This window comes from Cryptomeria japonica, chromosome 7 (genome assembly GCF_030272615.1).
Source record: "Cryptomeria japonica chromosome 7, Sugi_1.0, whole genome shotgun sequence".
NCBI classification, from domain to species: Eukaryota; Viridiplantae; Streptophyta; class Pinopsida; order Cupressales; family Cupressaceae; genus Cryptomeria; species Cryptomeria japonica.
Genome location: NC_081411.1, coordinates 773,029,829 through 773,047,785, shown reverse-complemented (window position 1 = coordinate 773,047,785; position 17,957 = coordinate 773,029,829). Strand labels below are relative to the sequence as shown.

The 17,957-nt window shown below is 34.1% G+C and overlaps 1 protein-coding gene across 1 annotated transcript; it reads left to right on the top strand.

Moving 5' to 3' along the window:
• Window positions 1–8,304: 8,304 nt before the first annotated feature.
• Window positions 8,305–9,896, top strand: LOC131856998 (uncharacterized). Its single transcript, XM_059208979.1, has 3 exons — window positions 8,305–8,555; window positions 8,741–8,883; window positions 9,025–9,896. Exons 1-3 carry the CDS (start codon window positions 8,305–8,307, stop codon window positions 9,894–9,896), a joined length of 1,266 nt encoding a protein of 421 aa, XP_059064962.1.
• The last annotated feature ends 8,061 nt before the right edge of the window (window positions 9,897–17,957 follow it).

Below are 17,957 nucleotides of genomic sequence, written 5' to 3'. Positions count from 1 at the left end.
TCTTTCTTGGTACCTTATTGGGCTATAGGCCTCAATCATGCTTGCGCGACTTCGAGGGGTAACTTTGAACGGAAACCCTTACTAAGAACTCTAGGATAGAAACTACCTGGTTCACCTCCGAAAGGGGGATAATCTTTGTGCAAGAGAGATAGTAACTCGCCCAAGATACTTTTCATATCGTACCCCCATTAGTGTTTGGAGTCAGCTAATATGGCATTGAGAATCCATTACGTGAGACAATGGTCGTATTCTGATTAGTTATTGGGTGTGTACCTAAGTTTGCAAGCAAATATTTTCTCTCTCGACCAACTTCCTTAGGATTAGCATGTTGTGCTTGAATTCACTTTACATCTTGCATGTTTGTTGTGTCTTTATCCTTGAACTATCTAAAACTATCACTAAATAGCTTGAAACTGAAACTCGAAAACCTGGATAATCAACTAAAGCATTAAACTCAGTGGACAAAACCCTGTTTCCTATCAAAACTCGTTTCTTGTCTGATCCTATTTTGTACAAGTCAAGACCTCAATTGCCTAGTTTGTCCTACTGCTATCTGAGAATCATCGTATGAGCCTCTGTGTATTGTCGTATGAGCCTCTGTGTATTGTCGTACGAGCCTACAACTTTCATTATCTGCTTTGAACAAGTTTTGAACACTTATAACAGCATATCATACGAGTAACCTAGTTTGCCATCTGGTTACCTTTAGATTGTCATATGAACCTTTGTGTATTGTCGTACGAGCCTGTAACTTTCACTGTCTTCTTTGAACAACTTTCGAACACTTATAACAGTATCTCGTACGAGTAACCTAGTTTGTCGTACAAGTAACCAAGTTTGTCGTACGAGTAACCAAGTTTGTCGTATGGTCTCAGGAACTTTGTCGTATGAAAATCTATCTTCTTGAGTCCTAGAAATTTTGTTTGCATGATTCCAATATCTTTTACCGACCTCTGTCATACTTTCCTGTTCAGTCCTGATACATCATAGGACAACATATACCTGGCATTTTTCATCCTAAGCATAGCATCTTGATAGTATGCCCATGCCATTGTGTTACATGATTTTGTCGATTATATCCTAGCTGGTTCAATCAATCATCTATCAATTTGATCAATTTGATCCACTTAGATCATGTTTTATACAAGATAGATCATTCCTGAAACTAGACTTGATCTCAATCTCTTCATCCAATCATCACCTCAAACAAACATCTAGCTTCGATTTGATCATGACATCGGTGTCACTTCTAGCTCTTAGTCGCATCAATTGCACATGCCCGTTTTAACCAAGGTTCAGAGACGAAAGATCAAAGAAACATAAATAGAAACACTTAAAATGGTAGAAGATCATGAGAAAATGGCACAAGAAAATGAAATACAAGAAGAAGAGATAATTGATCAACACATCAGAGAAATCCAACAAGATCCTAAATTTGATAAATTCATGAAAAAAATATTGGAGAGTGTAAAAGAAAAATACTTCCCAATGTTAGCAAAATTGGGTGCTAAACTTCCTCAAGATTTTGACGTAAACACATTAAGACAAAGGGGAAGATCAAGTGACACTTATAATGACAATGAACAAAATGAAGAAATTTTCAGTCACAAAAAGGAAGACAAAAGAGTTTTTGATGACACAAGAACTCATGAGGACACACGATGAACTAATGATGACACAAGAAGGAATCATGATGATACAAGAATAGATCATGATCACACAAGAACTCATGATGATACGAGGAGAAATCATGTCGATGATCCTCTCTTATCTCTCACGCAACATATACAAACTCTTCAAATGCAAATTCAAGATATATAAAAAGGAACTACTAAGAGATATTCGCTTTAAGAAATCTATCCTTATCCATTTGATAGAAGTCTCAACATGATACATTTTCCTCCAAATTGCGAAACTCCTAGATATGACAAATATAATAGAAGAATTGATCCCCAAGATCATATAAGAACATTTTACATGATGAGCATGGAATTTGCACATGAGGACACATACTTAATGAGGTTATTTCCAAAGAGCTTAAGTGGACAAGCTATGGAATGGTTCTTGAAACTTCCACCTGGAATTAGATCATTTGCAAAATTGGTGGACAAGTTTGTTTCACAATATGCGTACAACATACAACATGAGATCACAATGCTAGATTTGTTTCACACTGACCAAAAGAGTGGAGAATATTTCATGACGTTTCTACAAAGGTGGAGATGATTAGCTACACAATATCCTTGTACGATACCAGAATATGAAAAGATGGACATATTCATTGACAATCTAAACAAACAAATGAGTTATAACCTAAAAATGCAATGTCATTCAAGTTTCGAAAAGATGATTGATAATGGAATCAGGATTGAGGAAGCTATGGTAAAGAAAGGAGAGTTGAAGATGTACAAAGGAGTTAATCCTCCTCCCAACAACACTACTAATAATAACAACAATGATAAGCCCAAGTTTTGGAATAGAAATCGAAACATTGTCAATGATGGGATAGTGGATTATAATAATGTGAAACCAAAGCAACCAGTTTTCAATTTATCAAATCACACAGCAACAATTTAAAAAGATAACAATAAACCAAAATCATCATTTAATAATTTCTTTCGCAGAAAATTTACCAACATTAGTGAACCACTTGGGTCAGCATTATAGACACTTCTTGCAAACAAGTTGATTACCTTGCCAGAAGCAAGAAACTTTGAACCCAAGGTAAAACCTACTTGGTGGAATGACAACCATTATTGTGATTTTCATCAAAACAAAGGACACCAAATAAATGATTGTCAGTGGTTAAAACATGTCATCCAAGATTTAATGGATAATGACATAATAACTATGGATGGGCATAAGGCAAATGAATTGCACACAACTTTCAAAACTCTGCTTCCTAATTATGAGAAGGGTGAATCATCAGTAGCACAAAATGGAAAGGGTAAAGCAAAAGTGAACTATGTTCATACCTATGATAACGTGGTTAATGTGATTGTGGTCAAAGAGAAACAACAACAAGAACCCGCTCATGTTATCACAAGAAGCAAAGCCAAGGTTAATTTTTTGGGTCCTACAACTAACACGTCATCCACTTTAAAACAATATAGTATAGTGGAGCAACTACATAAAACTCCCGCACAAATATCAATTTTAGAACTTTTAAAACTTTCACCCACACATAAAGAAATTTTAGAAAGAGTGCTAGTAGATACGACAATATCCAAAGATCTTATTGTAGATCAATTCCAAACTATATGGTGGGACACCTCACAACACCTCAATGCTTATCATTCACAAAAGAAAATGACATGTCTCTGCAAGAACCCCATAACACGCCTTTGCATATTAAAGTCCTTAGTCATAAAATGTACATTAAACGTGACCTAATAGATGGAGGAGTTGGTTTGAATATTTTCTCATTAAGTCTTGTTCATGCTTTAGGTTATTTTGAAGATGCAGTTGATCCCCGTAAAAATATCACAATTAAAGCATATGATGAAGAAGAGTGTTCCTCCAAAGGAATTGTGGTATTACCAATCAGAGTAGGACCCTTGCAGAAAGATACAACATGCCAAGTTCTAGACCTAGATTTATCATACAACATACTTTTGGGAAGACCATGGATTCATGACATATGAGCTATTCCCTCAACTTATCACCAATGCTTGAATTTTCCATACAATGGGTAGGAAATCACAATTTCAACTGACTCAAATCCATTCCAATATTGTAGCAATTTGAAACCGTCACAAGGGGTCACCGTTCCACATAATAGAGAGGCATCATCTTCAAGCACACAATCCAAGGAAAAATCATTTTCCTCAATCTTGTCAAGTTTTGAAAAACAGATACAGCTAAAGGATCAAGGGAACGGAGAATATTCACTCTCACAGTTACCACTTTCTCCTAAATCTTATGGTAAACCATCAAACTCAAAACAATAACCAGTTGTAAAACCTCTTCCAATATTTGATGGAGCATTTGTTAGCACTAGGACACTAGTTGAAGAAATAGAGGACAAAGATGTGCTACAATGGCTATGTAAGGATGAAGACGTTCAACAAAAAATCAATAATGTCATAATACCCAAAGAGAAATATGGAAAAGGATTTAACATCCTTCACAAAATGGGATACACCAGAATAGGTCATGTAGAAAAAAGAAAAGAAGGTATCTTAGAACCCATACAACCTCATACTCAGCAGGCTACACACAAATCAGGCTTAGGGTATGGACAAGTTACTCCACAAGAAGAAACATCTTCTAGGCAACAAAAAGATGAACATGACAAAATACAAGAACAACTTGCAATTGAAAGAGAAGAAGCATCTGCCAAACAACAAGAACAAGTAAACATAAGATCACAAAAACAGAGAGCTTCTAATCAGCAAGAAATACAAAATAATGGCACTTCCCAAGCAGAGGCAACTTCTAATCAAAACAGATAAGAAGCTAGTATAAAGCAAGGAGAACTAATAACAAGACTAACAGAACTAAATATCAGCCCAGAGGAAGCTGAATATGAAAGAAGAAAAGAGATAGCGAGTAAAACAAAAGAAACAAACCAAAAGCTATATGAACAAATCTACAGATTGCAAGCTACCAGTGAGATAGATTCTGATGAATGGGAATGGGATTCCTATCATTCTGAACAATCAGCTAAAGGAACCTGCTATGAAGAAGATGTGGGTGTCGACGTAGTTCATGCATATGCAAGACCAATGTTAGGAACTAGGTTACTTGAATTAGAATCACATTCGGTCGACTTGGATTTAATCGAGGATGATCAAGAACTACTTGCGAGAGGTCATTTTGATGAGAGTATTATCCTAGACATTGAAATACGTATTGAAGACTTTAACATTTCTGTCATGCCTCTCACTAGTATAAATATGGTCAATAAATGACTATGTGACCAAAAAATTTAGTCACAAGACCAAATTTTAGTAATATTTTACAAAAAAGCTATGAATGACTAAATAAATGACTAATTTGGTCATCGGGTGAGATCACACAAATAAAAATGACTAAATAAGTGACTAATTTGATAGATGATAGAGAAATTCTAAATAAATGACTATATAATTGTTTGGCTCTTCTCTTAAAGAAATTAGGTACTTGTGGAAATGATATAAAAAATTGATCCTAATATTTTTGTTTGTAAATTATTTATTATTTAAATATTATTTTTATTTACAAAAAATAAATTATTTTATTAGCAGATGTATTATATTATATTTTTTTATTTCTATTAAAAATATAATAAGAATAAAAGTATAGCAATTTCACTTGGATTTAAAACAATTTTTCAAGATAAAATAAATATTTTACCTTAAATATTTAAATTATTCTTTATATATATTATCTTAAATTAAAAATTAAAAATATTCTAATTGTCTTAAATAAAACATAAATAAAAAAATTATATTTTAGAAATATTGTTTATAGGCTAAGATGAATGGCGGTAAATGAAAAAATTTCTTTGAGTGAAATTTCATGTTGGGTGCCATTTTTGGTCGACACTCTACTGGCGCCAAATATTCCAGCATACATTACCCTAGGCGGCATTTTGACTGTGTTTTGGTTTTGCAAAAACTGTATGTAGCAATATTGCAAACACATTGCATGCAAACCTTTCTATACTGCAGTTTTATCATCAGAAGCTTGTTAAAGAATAGTGATTTGTGGTGTGCAAGGCTTCATGCATAGAGGAAACTGAACAAAACTCCTAAAAGGACACTTAAGAGTCTCCAAATGTTCCAATTCAATAGTTTGAATCACACAAAAGGTGAGGTTTTAAGCCTTTTAAAACCTTATTTCTTCACAGAAAAATATTTTATGGTGTTTCCCCACATAACAGTGAATATTTTAGATTTAGAGTTTTTGATATCATTGGAAGCTCTAACTTCAAGTTGTTTAAAAATATGGAGGACATTTTATTCTTGTTCTTTTTTAAATATTTTCTTCCCAAAGCCTGTGCATTAAGATAGAAATAGAGAAATGAGAATGTTTTTTAGAAGTCAAGGGCATTTTACTATGTAAAGACATCCCCAAATCTGAAAACTTGAAAACATCTTCAGCTAAAATTTCTAAGAACGATGGAAAGACTTGAAAATATCATCTTGTTTATATTTTTCAATAAGCCTTTACCGAAGCTTAGGATTAGAAGCAACCATAAGAATCTCCTTCTTTACGTCAATAAACGTGTCGTCCATTTCTATATCTTTTGTGTCCTCGATGCGATAACTCCATAACTTACATAAAGCATCGTTATAACCATCCCAGTTGATTTTGCAGGTCCCCTCAAAAAATTTACAGTACACTCCACAACTACTTTGCAACACAATTCCTGCATAAATTTTTCACTCTTAGAATCTCTGCATATTTTACTATTAAGATCCTTGAGCGACTATAGAATTTCTATGATTTTCTTAGAAATGATGCCCTTTGAAAGGTTTGAGGAAATACTCTTCAGCGGCATCATTTTCTTGAGCTGAAAATTTTCATTTGAAACAGGAAGAGATCTGATGAGTCCAGAAATAATCCAATCCTCATTGCAGTGTCTAATAACCTACTCTAAAATCTACTCTGCACTTTTCTTGTCGCTTCCGATTTCAAAAGGAGCGGCCATCAAACATTTGGAAGTGCCCTATAAATTGCATAGCTTTTGTATGCTTTCCATTAGTCATCCACAAAAGCCAAATATGGAGTTATAACATGACCAAACTCCATGATGTCCCATTATCTGTGCTTGCACAATTGACTCATTGTGAACATATGAGGAAATACTCTTCAGCAGCATCATTTTCTTAAGCTTAAAATTTTCATTTGAAACAAGAAGAGCTCTAATGAGTCTAGAAACAATCCAATCCTTATTGCAGTGTCTGATAACATACTCTAAAATCCACTCTACACTTTTCTTGTCACTTCCGATTTCAGAAGGAGAGGCCATCAAACATTTGGAAGCACCCTGTAAAGTGCATAGCTTTCATCTGCTTTCTGATAGTCATCCACAAAAGCCAAATATGGAGTTATAACGTGACCAAACTCCATGATGTCCCATTATTTGTGCCTACACAATTGACTCATTGTGAACATATGAGGAAATACTCTTCAGCAGCATCATTTTCTTGAGCTTAAAATTTTCATTTGAAAAAATAAGAGCTCTAATGAGTCCAAAAATAATTCAATCCTCATTGTAGTGCTTGATAACGTACTCTAAAATCCACTCTGCACTTTTCTTGTCACTTCTGATTTCAGTAGGAGCAACCATCAAACATTTGGAAGTGCCTTGTAAAGTGCATAGCTTTCGTTTGCTTTCCATTAGTCATCTACAAAATAACTAGGACTTGCACCAAATAAAGTGCAATGATCACGTTGATGGTAAGATATATAAAATTTGATTTCAATCTTGTATAAATTTATGTATTAAAAAAAAACTTTCATGATTATGTTGTATTTGAATTTCTTTGCATCAGAGTATAAATCATTAATGTATCATCATTGAATATCACTAGTTACTTGAATGTGCCTTGAATGTGTCATCTTTGGATTATTTTTTACGTTTGTTATTCCCTTGGATAGGTATTGAAGCACTTGCATGGACGATAAAGCTTGGTTGGATAGGACCTGGAGACTTTTGAAAAGGCAGGCAAGGAATTTGGAGTTTATTGCAACAAATTTAAAGTCAGCGAGGCCCTCTGCAACAAATTCAAAGGTAATTTGAAACCCTCATTGCTGAAAGTAAGCTAATAGGAAACACACACATTCCATTCTTAGTAGGTAAACTTCAAATGAATGTAAGATAGATCTCAAAACAATGACTCATTGTATCCTCTTCTTTCTATTACGGCCTCTATTAAAAGTGACTACTTTTAACAATTTTTTGGCATCTCTGTTTTCAAATTTATTTATTTTTCTTCGAATTAGAAACTCAATTAATACTAGAATGTAGAATATTACATATGGGTCAGTGTCAAATGTTGACTATGGAGCAATATCATTCACATGATGAAAGAGTAGCTTGAGAGGAGATTGGACAAATACCCATGTCCATGTAATGATTGTCTTGGTGGAAAGGTGAAAAAAAGAAATTTGATTTATCAACATATGATAAGTTGTAGGCATAGTGGTATAAGCCCTTGGGATTACAATTATTATGAAGATATGATATAATTTCAGACTGTGAGAGATGAAGAGGCAGCAAACATAGACAAAGTGGCAACAAACATAGATGAAGTGGCACCAAACATAGATGAAGAGGCATAAATTTTTTACGAAGGGTTTGAAGTTGATAGAATGTTGAATGAGGGTCTAAGAGATGATTGGGCCAAGTCAATGGAGGATGCTTTAAAGCTTGTTTGTGCTAATTGTGAGTTAAATCATTTGACAACGATCCTTCAAATTCTTAACTTGCAAGTGGTGCATGGTTGGACAAATGAGAGTGTAGATCAGTTATTGGCATTATTAAGTTCATTGTTACCACCTGACTCCACATTGCCAACAAAACAAAGTCAATGTAAAAAGAAAATTAGTAAGCTCGGCTTGGGGTATGAAAACATCCACACATGTGTGAATGGTTGTGTATTATTTCACAAAAATCTTCCAAGTGACAGTGAATGTTTGAAATGTCATGAAGTGAGGTATAGACAAGGGTTGAAATCTGTTGTGGTTCCTAAAAAAGTTCTTTGCCACTTTTTGGTAATCCCACATTATTCTGAATGTATAGGTGCAGATATATTGTTGAACTTATGCAGTGGCATGCCCAAAATAAGAGCACTAATGGAAAACAACAACATGTGGCTGATTCAAGGACGTGGACGGAATTTGATAATAGATGGCCTGATTTTTCTCAAGATCCTTGTAATATAAGGTTGGGTTTGGCTCTAGATGGGGTGAACCCATTCTAAGATCAAAGTACTAAATGGTCAACTTGGCCAGTGTTTCTAATAAATTATAACTTGCCTCCATGGTTAGCAACTAAACTATTTTTCTTAATGTTATCATTGATTATACTAGGAAATAAAAGTGTGACTTCAAAAACAATAGATGCTTATATAGAGCCATTGTATGAAGAGCTAATGGAATTGTGGAAAGGAATTGAAGAAATTCAATCTTTAAGAGATGGTCATTCAATCCAATTCACTTTAAGAGCTTCCTTATTGTTTACGATTCATGATCTTCTTGCATATGGTACATTATCTAGTCTCTTTGTTCATGGATACCGTGGATGTCCTGCTTGCAACTTTAAGGATTTTGTGAGGCACTCAAGAAGTTTACGTAAGTGTATTTATCATGGACATCATGCTTACCTTAAAATGGATCATCCATATTGTCAGCAAAAAACACATTTCAATGGTCAAGAAGAGAATCGTGAAGCGCCATTGCTAATAATAGGTGATTACATTATTGAGTATGGACAGAAAAGAATGTCATTTATTGAAAATGATGGGATTGTGGGTAGTAGAAATGATCCATGTAATGAAAGCGATGTAAAACGGTTGTGCATATTGTATAAGTTGTCATACTTTAAGGATATAGCCATTAGGCATACTGTTGACTTTATGCATACTGAGAAAAATATAGCCTATGCTATTACAGAAACTCTTTTTGGTGCCTTAGACACTATTTCATCATGTGAAGACTTTCGAGAAATAAAGATTCGTCAAAATATTTGGGTTAAAAAATATAGAAAACTTGGTGCTCATTACATCTGGACAAAGGAACAATGTGCACAATTCTTACAGTTGAAGTCTCAGACTCACTTTCCCACTGGATATGTAAGTAGTAGCATCAGGAGCCAAACTGACATTAATGGCTTAAGAGGCCTCAAGACCCATGACTACCATATCATAATTGAGAATATCTTACCTATTATGGTAAATATGTAAAGTTTGGCAAAGGGGCCAAGATTGGAAATTATAAGGTTGGGCCTAATATTAAAGAGAATGAGCTTACATGTATTAGATCCTTTGAACTTTTATAGTTTGAGGGAGGAGGTTGTTGAAGTCCTTTGTCTATTAGAATGAGAATTTCCACCAGCAATCTTTAACATTTCTATGCATCTTTTGATACATCTAGAATATGAACTAGAGCATCGTGGCCCAATAAGAATGAGATGGATGTATCCTATAGAATGATATATTAAAGTTTTAAAAAAAATTGTCCGTACTAGGGAAAAACCAGAAGGCAACATGTCTGAGGGATATTCAATACAAGAGGCCATGGGATTTTGCACAGAATATATGATGGATTTTAAAATTGGCAATCGACATGTATGGGATGATGACGAAGATGAGAGAGTTGCAGGTGAAGTATTAGAAGGGAATGCATGTCACTTCAAGCTATCATTTCAAGAAAGAAGTGCAATACATGCCTTTATTCTTCAAAGCACATCTTCATTCGATAAGTGGTGCAAGTAAAAAAGAAATTACACAATAATTTATTTACTCAATTGCATTTACACATTTATATTATTAATCTTACTATTTGTATGTCATTATTTTATGTAGAAAATATGAAGAAGATAATCAAACTTGGATGCAACATTGATCTCAAAAGCACAACCGTCATGATTTGATTAGAGGTGATTCTTTTCCAAAATTTGAAGAATGGATTGATAATGCAATCAATGATGCAAAGAAGGAGGTCACAATATAACAACGGAGGAAAGTGAACTTTCACAATCTCCACATTTATGGGCTATGCGTTTTAGTTTAGTGTGGGCCTATGGTGGTCACTTAAGAGTGGAAGAAAAAGACAAAGGAAAGACTAATTGTGATTGTGTTGTTAGTGTTGAATTTCTTCATGGAAATGAGAAGAAATTTTATGTTGGATTCATCCAAGATATTATTCAAGTCGCTTTTGGTGAAAATAGTCCTATATTATTAAAATGTAAGTGGATCTGACCATCTATGGTACAATTTGACGAGCATGGATTTGTGTGTGCAAATACACGACAAATTTTATCAAAGACATATGTGCCATATGTTTCCCCTCTTCAAATTAACAGTCATTTCTAATTTATGATGTAAGAAGCCCGGGATGGTCTCATGTAATTCAAATAGAGTCTCGTTTGAAATGAAAATTCATGGAAGTTGTTGATGTAATGCCTAATGGTCAATATGCTAATTTACAAGAAACATTTGAAGAAGTGGATGAAGACAATGAGGGATTGTTTGAAGAAGAAATTTTGATTAAAAATGAAGAAATTGGGAGAGAGAATGTATTACATTTCTCAAATAAGGAGGAGGAAGAAAATCAAGCAAATGCAGACAGTAGTGATCAAGATTCTAATCTCGCTAGCAATGCAGATGATTATTGATGAGCCCCATTTTATGACATTTTATTTAAAACTTTTATGTTGAATTAAGACTGTTTTATGTTGTAAGGACAATGACATTCTAACTAATACTTGTTTGAAAGCTTTAATGTTGAACAAATTTTCTATATGAATATGTTAGCTTTAATCTTTGTAACCATGCTACACTGTAACTGTCAGTTGTGCCTTATAACAGTAATGATTACAAGACAAGCATTTGATGAAATTTCTTTGTAGATAGCCATTATCTTAGACTGTACTTTACTTTATATTTGTATCATGGACTGCTCTACATCTATTGGGACTGCTATATAATGACAATCTTTTAGCTCTATGACTATCATGGTATGGTTTGTTACTGCCTTATACCTGCTCTAGATGATTCACTGTTCTGTGTATCAAACTATAATTCACTGAGATATGCTTTGTGAATTGAAAAAGTTCATTGTTCCTTTGTATTATCGTTGCTGCATTATTCCATGAAGATCTTTGACAATAATAATCCCCCTTTGGCTTTGTTCTCATTAAGTTATTGAAGTATTTATAAGCATGATGATTGTATTTTGTGACAATGATATGCTTTGGGTTTACAATATATTGGTCTTTATGATAGTTAATTCTCGCTATACAAACTTATTTGTAGACTATTATTGTTTGTGGTGTGTGAAATAGAACAACATATCATAACAAAACAAACTTATCTGCACAAACTTATTTGCAGACTAATATTTTTTGTTTTGAGGAAAAAAAGGTATCTGAATTTCCTTTCTATTATCTCTTGTTAGATGTTCACCTCTACTAAGAGAAGCTTTTCTTAGCTGGAAATTTGGCAAAGAACTAGTGGGAAGTCATATTTAATTACCAATTAGAAGTAAAAGTATTAACTTTTAAAGAATTCTCTAAGATCCTCTTTTGGCATGATTGTTTTTGTGGTATGGCTGAGTGACTGTCTAAATGAAGCTCTTTTTCTGATAATGAGACCTCTTTAGTTTGATGAGCTAATTATACATTTGTTTATTTGGACATCAAGAAATAAGGAAAAATAATTTAAGGCACAAATTAGATGATAGTGATCATATTTCTGAAGTTCCAATCATAGATTATGAGCTCTCTCGTGAAGAACGTGTGGCCAAAAATAATGATTTTTTATCGCATCTAGGTTTGACAAACAGGCAAGTTGTAAATCTACTAAGTACTATATTATTTGTTTAATATTGTTTAATGAAATTTTATGGGCAAGATTTTTATGTACATAAGACATGATATGATATATTTTTTTGTTTTTCGGCCAAGAAAAACAGTGTAGAGAAAAAACAAAAAGAAAGTAAAGATACAATGTGGCCAACTCGTAGAAGCCAATGTTTTTGTGGCTCAACAAATGTACTTGGTGAAAACTATAGTTGTGGTGATGTGCAATCTCACAAATAACATGGTGATGTGCAGCCAGATATACCACATGGTGATGTGCAGCCTAATATACCACATAGTGATCTCTTAACACAAAGTCTAAGAGAAATTTTTGAAAAACAAGAGAGCAAAGGAACAATGAATTTGCAAATGATTTATTCAAGTTTAAAGGATGCGTTTGAAGTGAAATATGCAAAGACCACTACTAATATATCTACTCATGCCACACATAATGTGGCAGAGAAGCATGAAGTTCCAGTGGCTCAAAGTGAAGTTGTTGCATCTGCAACTTTTGATGGAAGTAATGGATCATCTAGAAATGTTGGTAGTGGCTTAAGAGAAGATGTGGCCACTTTTGTTAAAATAATGACATTGAGTCAAGATTTATATAGATCTGTAGAGCAAAATGCAAAAGAAAGAAAATTAGAAGTGAAGAAGGCGTTCTTGGTTGAGGTGTCAAGAGATGGTGAACCCATTGGGCAAAATGCTACAAGGTGAGTCATTGAGTTGGGCGTAAGATGTATGGCCCATTTGGATATATGTAAATCAAATTTTACAGACCAAGATCCACAAAGTGTGGAAAATGTTATTCAAAAAATAAAAAATGCCTTTGACACTATTGGTGGACAAATCTCAAGAAAATATTATAAAAACAAGATGAGACTTTTGATGCACAATTTTAGATACAATTGTAGAAAAGCAATCATGGAGGGAAAAGAGAAGTCTGACTACTACACTCTATCTCCAAAATAGTGGGAGGCATTGAAAGAAAGCATGCATTCTGAAGAATATTTGACAATGAGTCACAATGGCAAGAGAGCAAGAGATAATGTGAGCGTTGAATATATGTCATTTGGCCAAGGTGGGTTGCAAGCCAAAATGGAAAAATTAGGAGTAAGTGTATGGATTTTTGGTTCAATCTACATTGTGTTATTTAATTTTAAAAAAAATGGATTGACTATATGTTAAAATTGACATTGTATTTTAGGTGGAAAACAGTAATAGAGAAGTAGGTAGTATGAAGTACAAATCTAGTTCATCCACAGAGATTTCACATCCATCTGTTGAACGCCCACTAAGAGCCTCACAAAATCATGTCAACTCAAATGAAGGGTTACAAGATATAATAAGTTGCTTACATAGTCTCACAGAGAAAGTTTCGCAATTGGTTGTCTTTGTTAAGCCTATAATTTCTGCATGGAATGACCATGATTCCATGGATTCAAATCATGTAAGAGTCTATCCCTCAATATTTTGATTCTCACCTATATCATTTTTATATTGTATTTTGAATATCTATGCAAATGTATTTTAATCATATATAGAACATTGAATCTATGAAATTTCACCTTTTGTTGACTATTTTTTAAATGAATTACTCCTCATATGGATAGTTTTTTAAACTACATGCAGAGAAATTTTATCAAAGAAACAAAAAAACAAAAACACCTTGATGCCAATAGAGTTGTCGATATTGATAGTGATGATGATGAATTCAAGCAGCATGTGAATGATATTCATAGTAGTAGTTGTGCTCAACTTGAGGTCAGAGCTATGAAACCTTTACTTTTATTTTGTCTTTTAGTAATTGTTTTTTCTTTGTGCCAACATACTTCTGATGATCAAATTGAATATTTAATCAAATTAAAGATAACATTCACTGTAATGTCCCTACTTTGAAATATAATTTAATAATAAATAATAATAATATATATTCATAATACATAAGAAATTAGTATGCTTATAGTCTAAACCATGTTATTACTACCAGTACTTAAGAAGATGGGAATGAGATGATCCAAAGAGGGGCAATCTAAATCCAAGCAATAGGTTAAGTCCCAAGAGAGGGTGGGGGTTAGCGACCCATAAGCCTTGAGGGTATAGACCCAAGATAGGTAAGGGCTTGGATATATAAACTTTGAGGGAACCTATTGCATTTGGTCTCTAAGCACTTTGGTAACATATTACATATCCTCCTCCTTCCTTAAAGCTGAAGTAGTAATAGAGGTTGGTACATTGAATTAAGAATTAGGGATTAGGGATGAAAAAATTAATTATCTCGTATGATAAATTGATAATTTATTCTTTAATGATTGATAAATAATTTGAACTATGACAACATTGAATAGGGAACATTAAAAAATCTTCGACTCCTATGCACAACACAGGTTTGAAACTCAGTCCGAGAGCATGATGACTGGGAAATTAATGGACATGTTGTATTTAAGTTTGATCATTTGACATATAACAAAGATAATCTATATTAACCATTTAATAAACAATAATTTTTATACTTTTTTTTACTATTAGATAAGCTTCCATACATGAGGTTGATCACAGATAATTGATCTGTGTAGTACAAATAAGGTTTTTATTATTATTTTTACTGGTATTTGTGGTTAAATCGACCCAAAGCAAGCAACTACCATTTGCATATTCAGGTGGCACAATTAGAAATCAACAATTAGAAACAACACCATTATTTGCATACTTCGAAGGAATAATTAGATACAACAACTAATCATCATCCCCATAAGAGACAGAGAGAAGACTAATAATATAAGTTTATAGTTGTATCAGGGACAACAGAATGGTATTTCCATAATATTAACCAGAACATTGTCATTGCATAACCCCCACAGTTATTTAAGACATAGATAAGATATTATATGTTATCAGTTTGATAGGGACCATACATTATGAGTTCTGAGTATCACTTTCAACGTAACCCAATAATAGTTGCAGATCATATATCGCTTCAAATATCAAATGTACCAATTAGAGGGATAAATATATCGACATAGCATATTATAACCATAATTCTTAGTGTAAGTGGTAACTACTATTGTATATATCAGTTCTCATGAAGGTTTTGAGTTAATTACTTAAAAAAAGAAGTCCTATGTGATTAAATAATTCCTTATTCTTAAGAATTCATAAGAAGGGACATTACATTCACCAATATTCCACACCAAGAAATTCAAGCAACCTTATCTATTATAGATAATATCACAAGGAATTGATACCCACGACAATATGTTCTACAACTTGCACAAAAGAAAACAAAGTTTATTGTATTGCATTAATAAAGTCTTGATAAATTCTTTCAGAGATCTAAAACTATCTAATGATGACTAGTATTACAAAAGGGGTGCACCCCTTTTAAACTAAACAGATATAGTTTGTTAAACTTAGACATAAACAAATTAAGTATGCCAATATGATTTATATAACCATCATCCCGGTAACACTGGAAGTCTGAGGTCCATTTCTTCATTGAGCTCTCCATGGTATAGGATCTCTCTATCATCTGAATCACATATGGAGCAAGATCCCCATCCTCATCAACTCGTCCTTTGGCTCTGCTCATGAAACCTATCAATTGAAGTTGTCAGTATCCCAACGACATGAGCTCTCCATCACAGAACATGGCTGGAAATTGGATCAATTGTTCATTCTCTGGGAAATGGATGGCATTTTTCAACTTGTCCTTGAATTCATTGTGTGACTTCAGCAGGGTATCTGCTTCATTCTTATCCTCTGGAGTCATAGAGTTGTGAGTGGTCACGACCTCCTATCCGTTCGTGCAACCTCATATGCTTTGTGTATGCTTTGATGGTACCAGTGTGCATCTTCTAGAAGTCTTCAGAATACTTTAACATAACCTTAAAATGAGCATCAACTATGTCATCAGCAAGCTTGACAGTGTGATCTTGTGCAGCCTTGAGCAATCTATTCCCCATCTCGCTCTTATACCTCCAATATGAAGCATCTTGGATTGTTTCAAGTATATCTTTATCAGTTTCATAAGTATCAAGTCCAACCTCTGTAATCCTTGGGGCCAATTCCAACTGTAATGCCTTATCCTGCCAATATTGTTTCTCTTCTCGTGCTTTCTCATAAAGGCCTTTAACATTTTGGTTTTCCCTCACCAAGAACTCAACTTGTTCTTTGTTTATCTTTGCAACATCAAGGTTTAACTGGGTAGTGATCCTAGGGTCTATTTTTCCAACTTGATGGATCATAAGGTGGCCAAATGCTTCATCTGTGTCTACCAGTAGGGGTCTCTTGTCTCTTGGATATAGAGCCCATAGCAACAAGGTCTTCTACTCTAGATCATACCATGAACCTATAAAGATCCTATCAACCTCCTCTAGTAACAATTTCTTTCCATTAATATTCTTTATATTAATTGGGTTGGCAAGATGTGGGGAGGAGCACATGCAGTGGCGCAGGTGTAGGCAGGAGGAAAATTTGAAAAAATGTACCAGAGATTCCAGATATTCATAGAGGGTGGCCCAGGTTTCTCCATGAATTTGATGGTGGCTACAGTGTTCAGAAAGGCGGCTTTGGTGGTGGCTACAGTAACCACAAGGGCAAGCACTCTTAACTCTTTTGACAACACCTATCCTGGTAGAGTAATCGATTGATCAAAAGGCTTTCCAAGCAAAAGCAACCAGTTTTTGATATCTATGAAAATATTTGGCCTGATCTTCCTCGAGAGACAGACAAAGCTAAGGGATTCTTGGATAAACTATGAGAGAGATCTAAGGTTGATCTCATTTCTAATAGCTCCCTTGGGGGCTTCTCAAGTGGTCACACTCCTTCCTTCTTATCATGGCCAAATACCATTCCTCTTCATAAGCCTTTTTCTTCATGGCCAAATTCTATTCCTATGCATAAACCTAGTTTTCTCTCCTCTCCTAATAATATTCCCCTTCATAACGGTGAGCTCTCTCATTCTCCAGTCTCCAAGGATAGAACATCCCTCATGCAATATAATTCAAGGAAATATAAGTTGCAGTCAAAAGCGAAAGTTTTTAATCGACCCTCTCATCAAACCCTAAAAGTCTAGAGGAGGAAATGTATAGCAAAGGAATCTTCTCAATGCATGGATGCATCTTCTATTGTTTTCCCTAGCCGACATGCTCCAAACTATTTGATCTCTTTACCTGATCACTTACTCCTTCCACAGATATCACATCTCAGGGATCATGCACTCATCAGTAAGTTCTGGAAGTCTTCTCCCTCTCCCTCTAATTTATTTTCCTAGGCAAAAAATATTTGGAAAGGGATTAAAGAGATCGTTTACATTGATAACGGATGTGATTTCTTTATTACAATATTCAAGTCTAAAGAAGATGGGGATTTGATCCATAGATTTAAAGGTTGATTTTGTAAAGGATTTGGTCTTTTCACAATCCCATGGATCCCAAATTTTAAG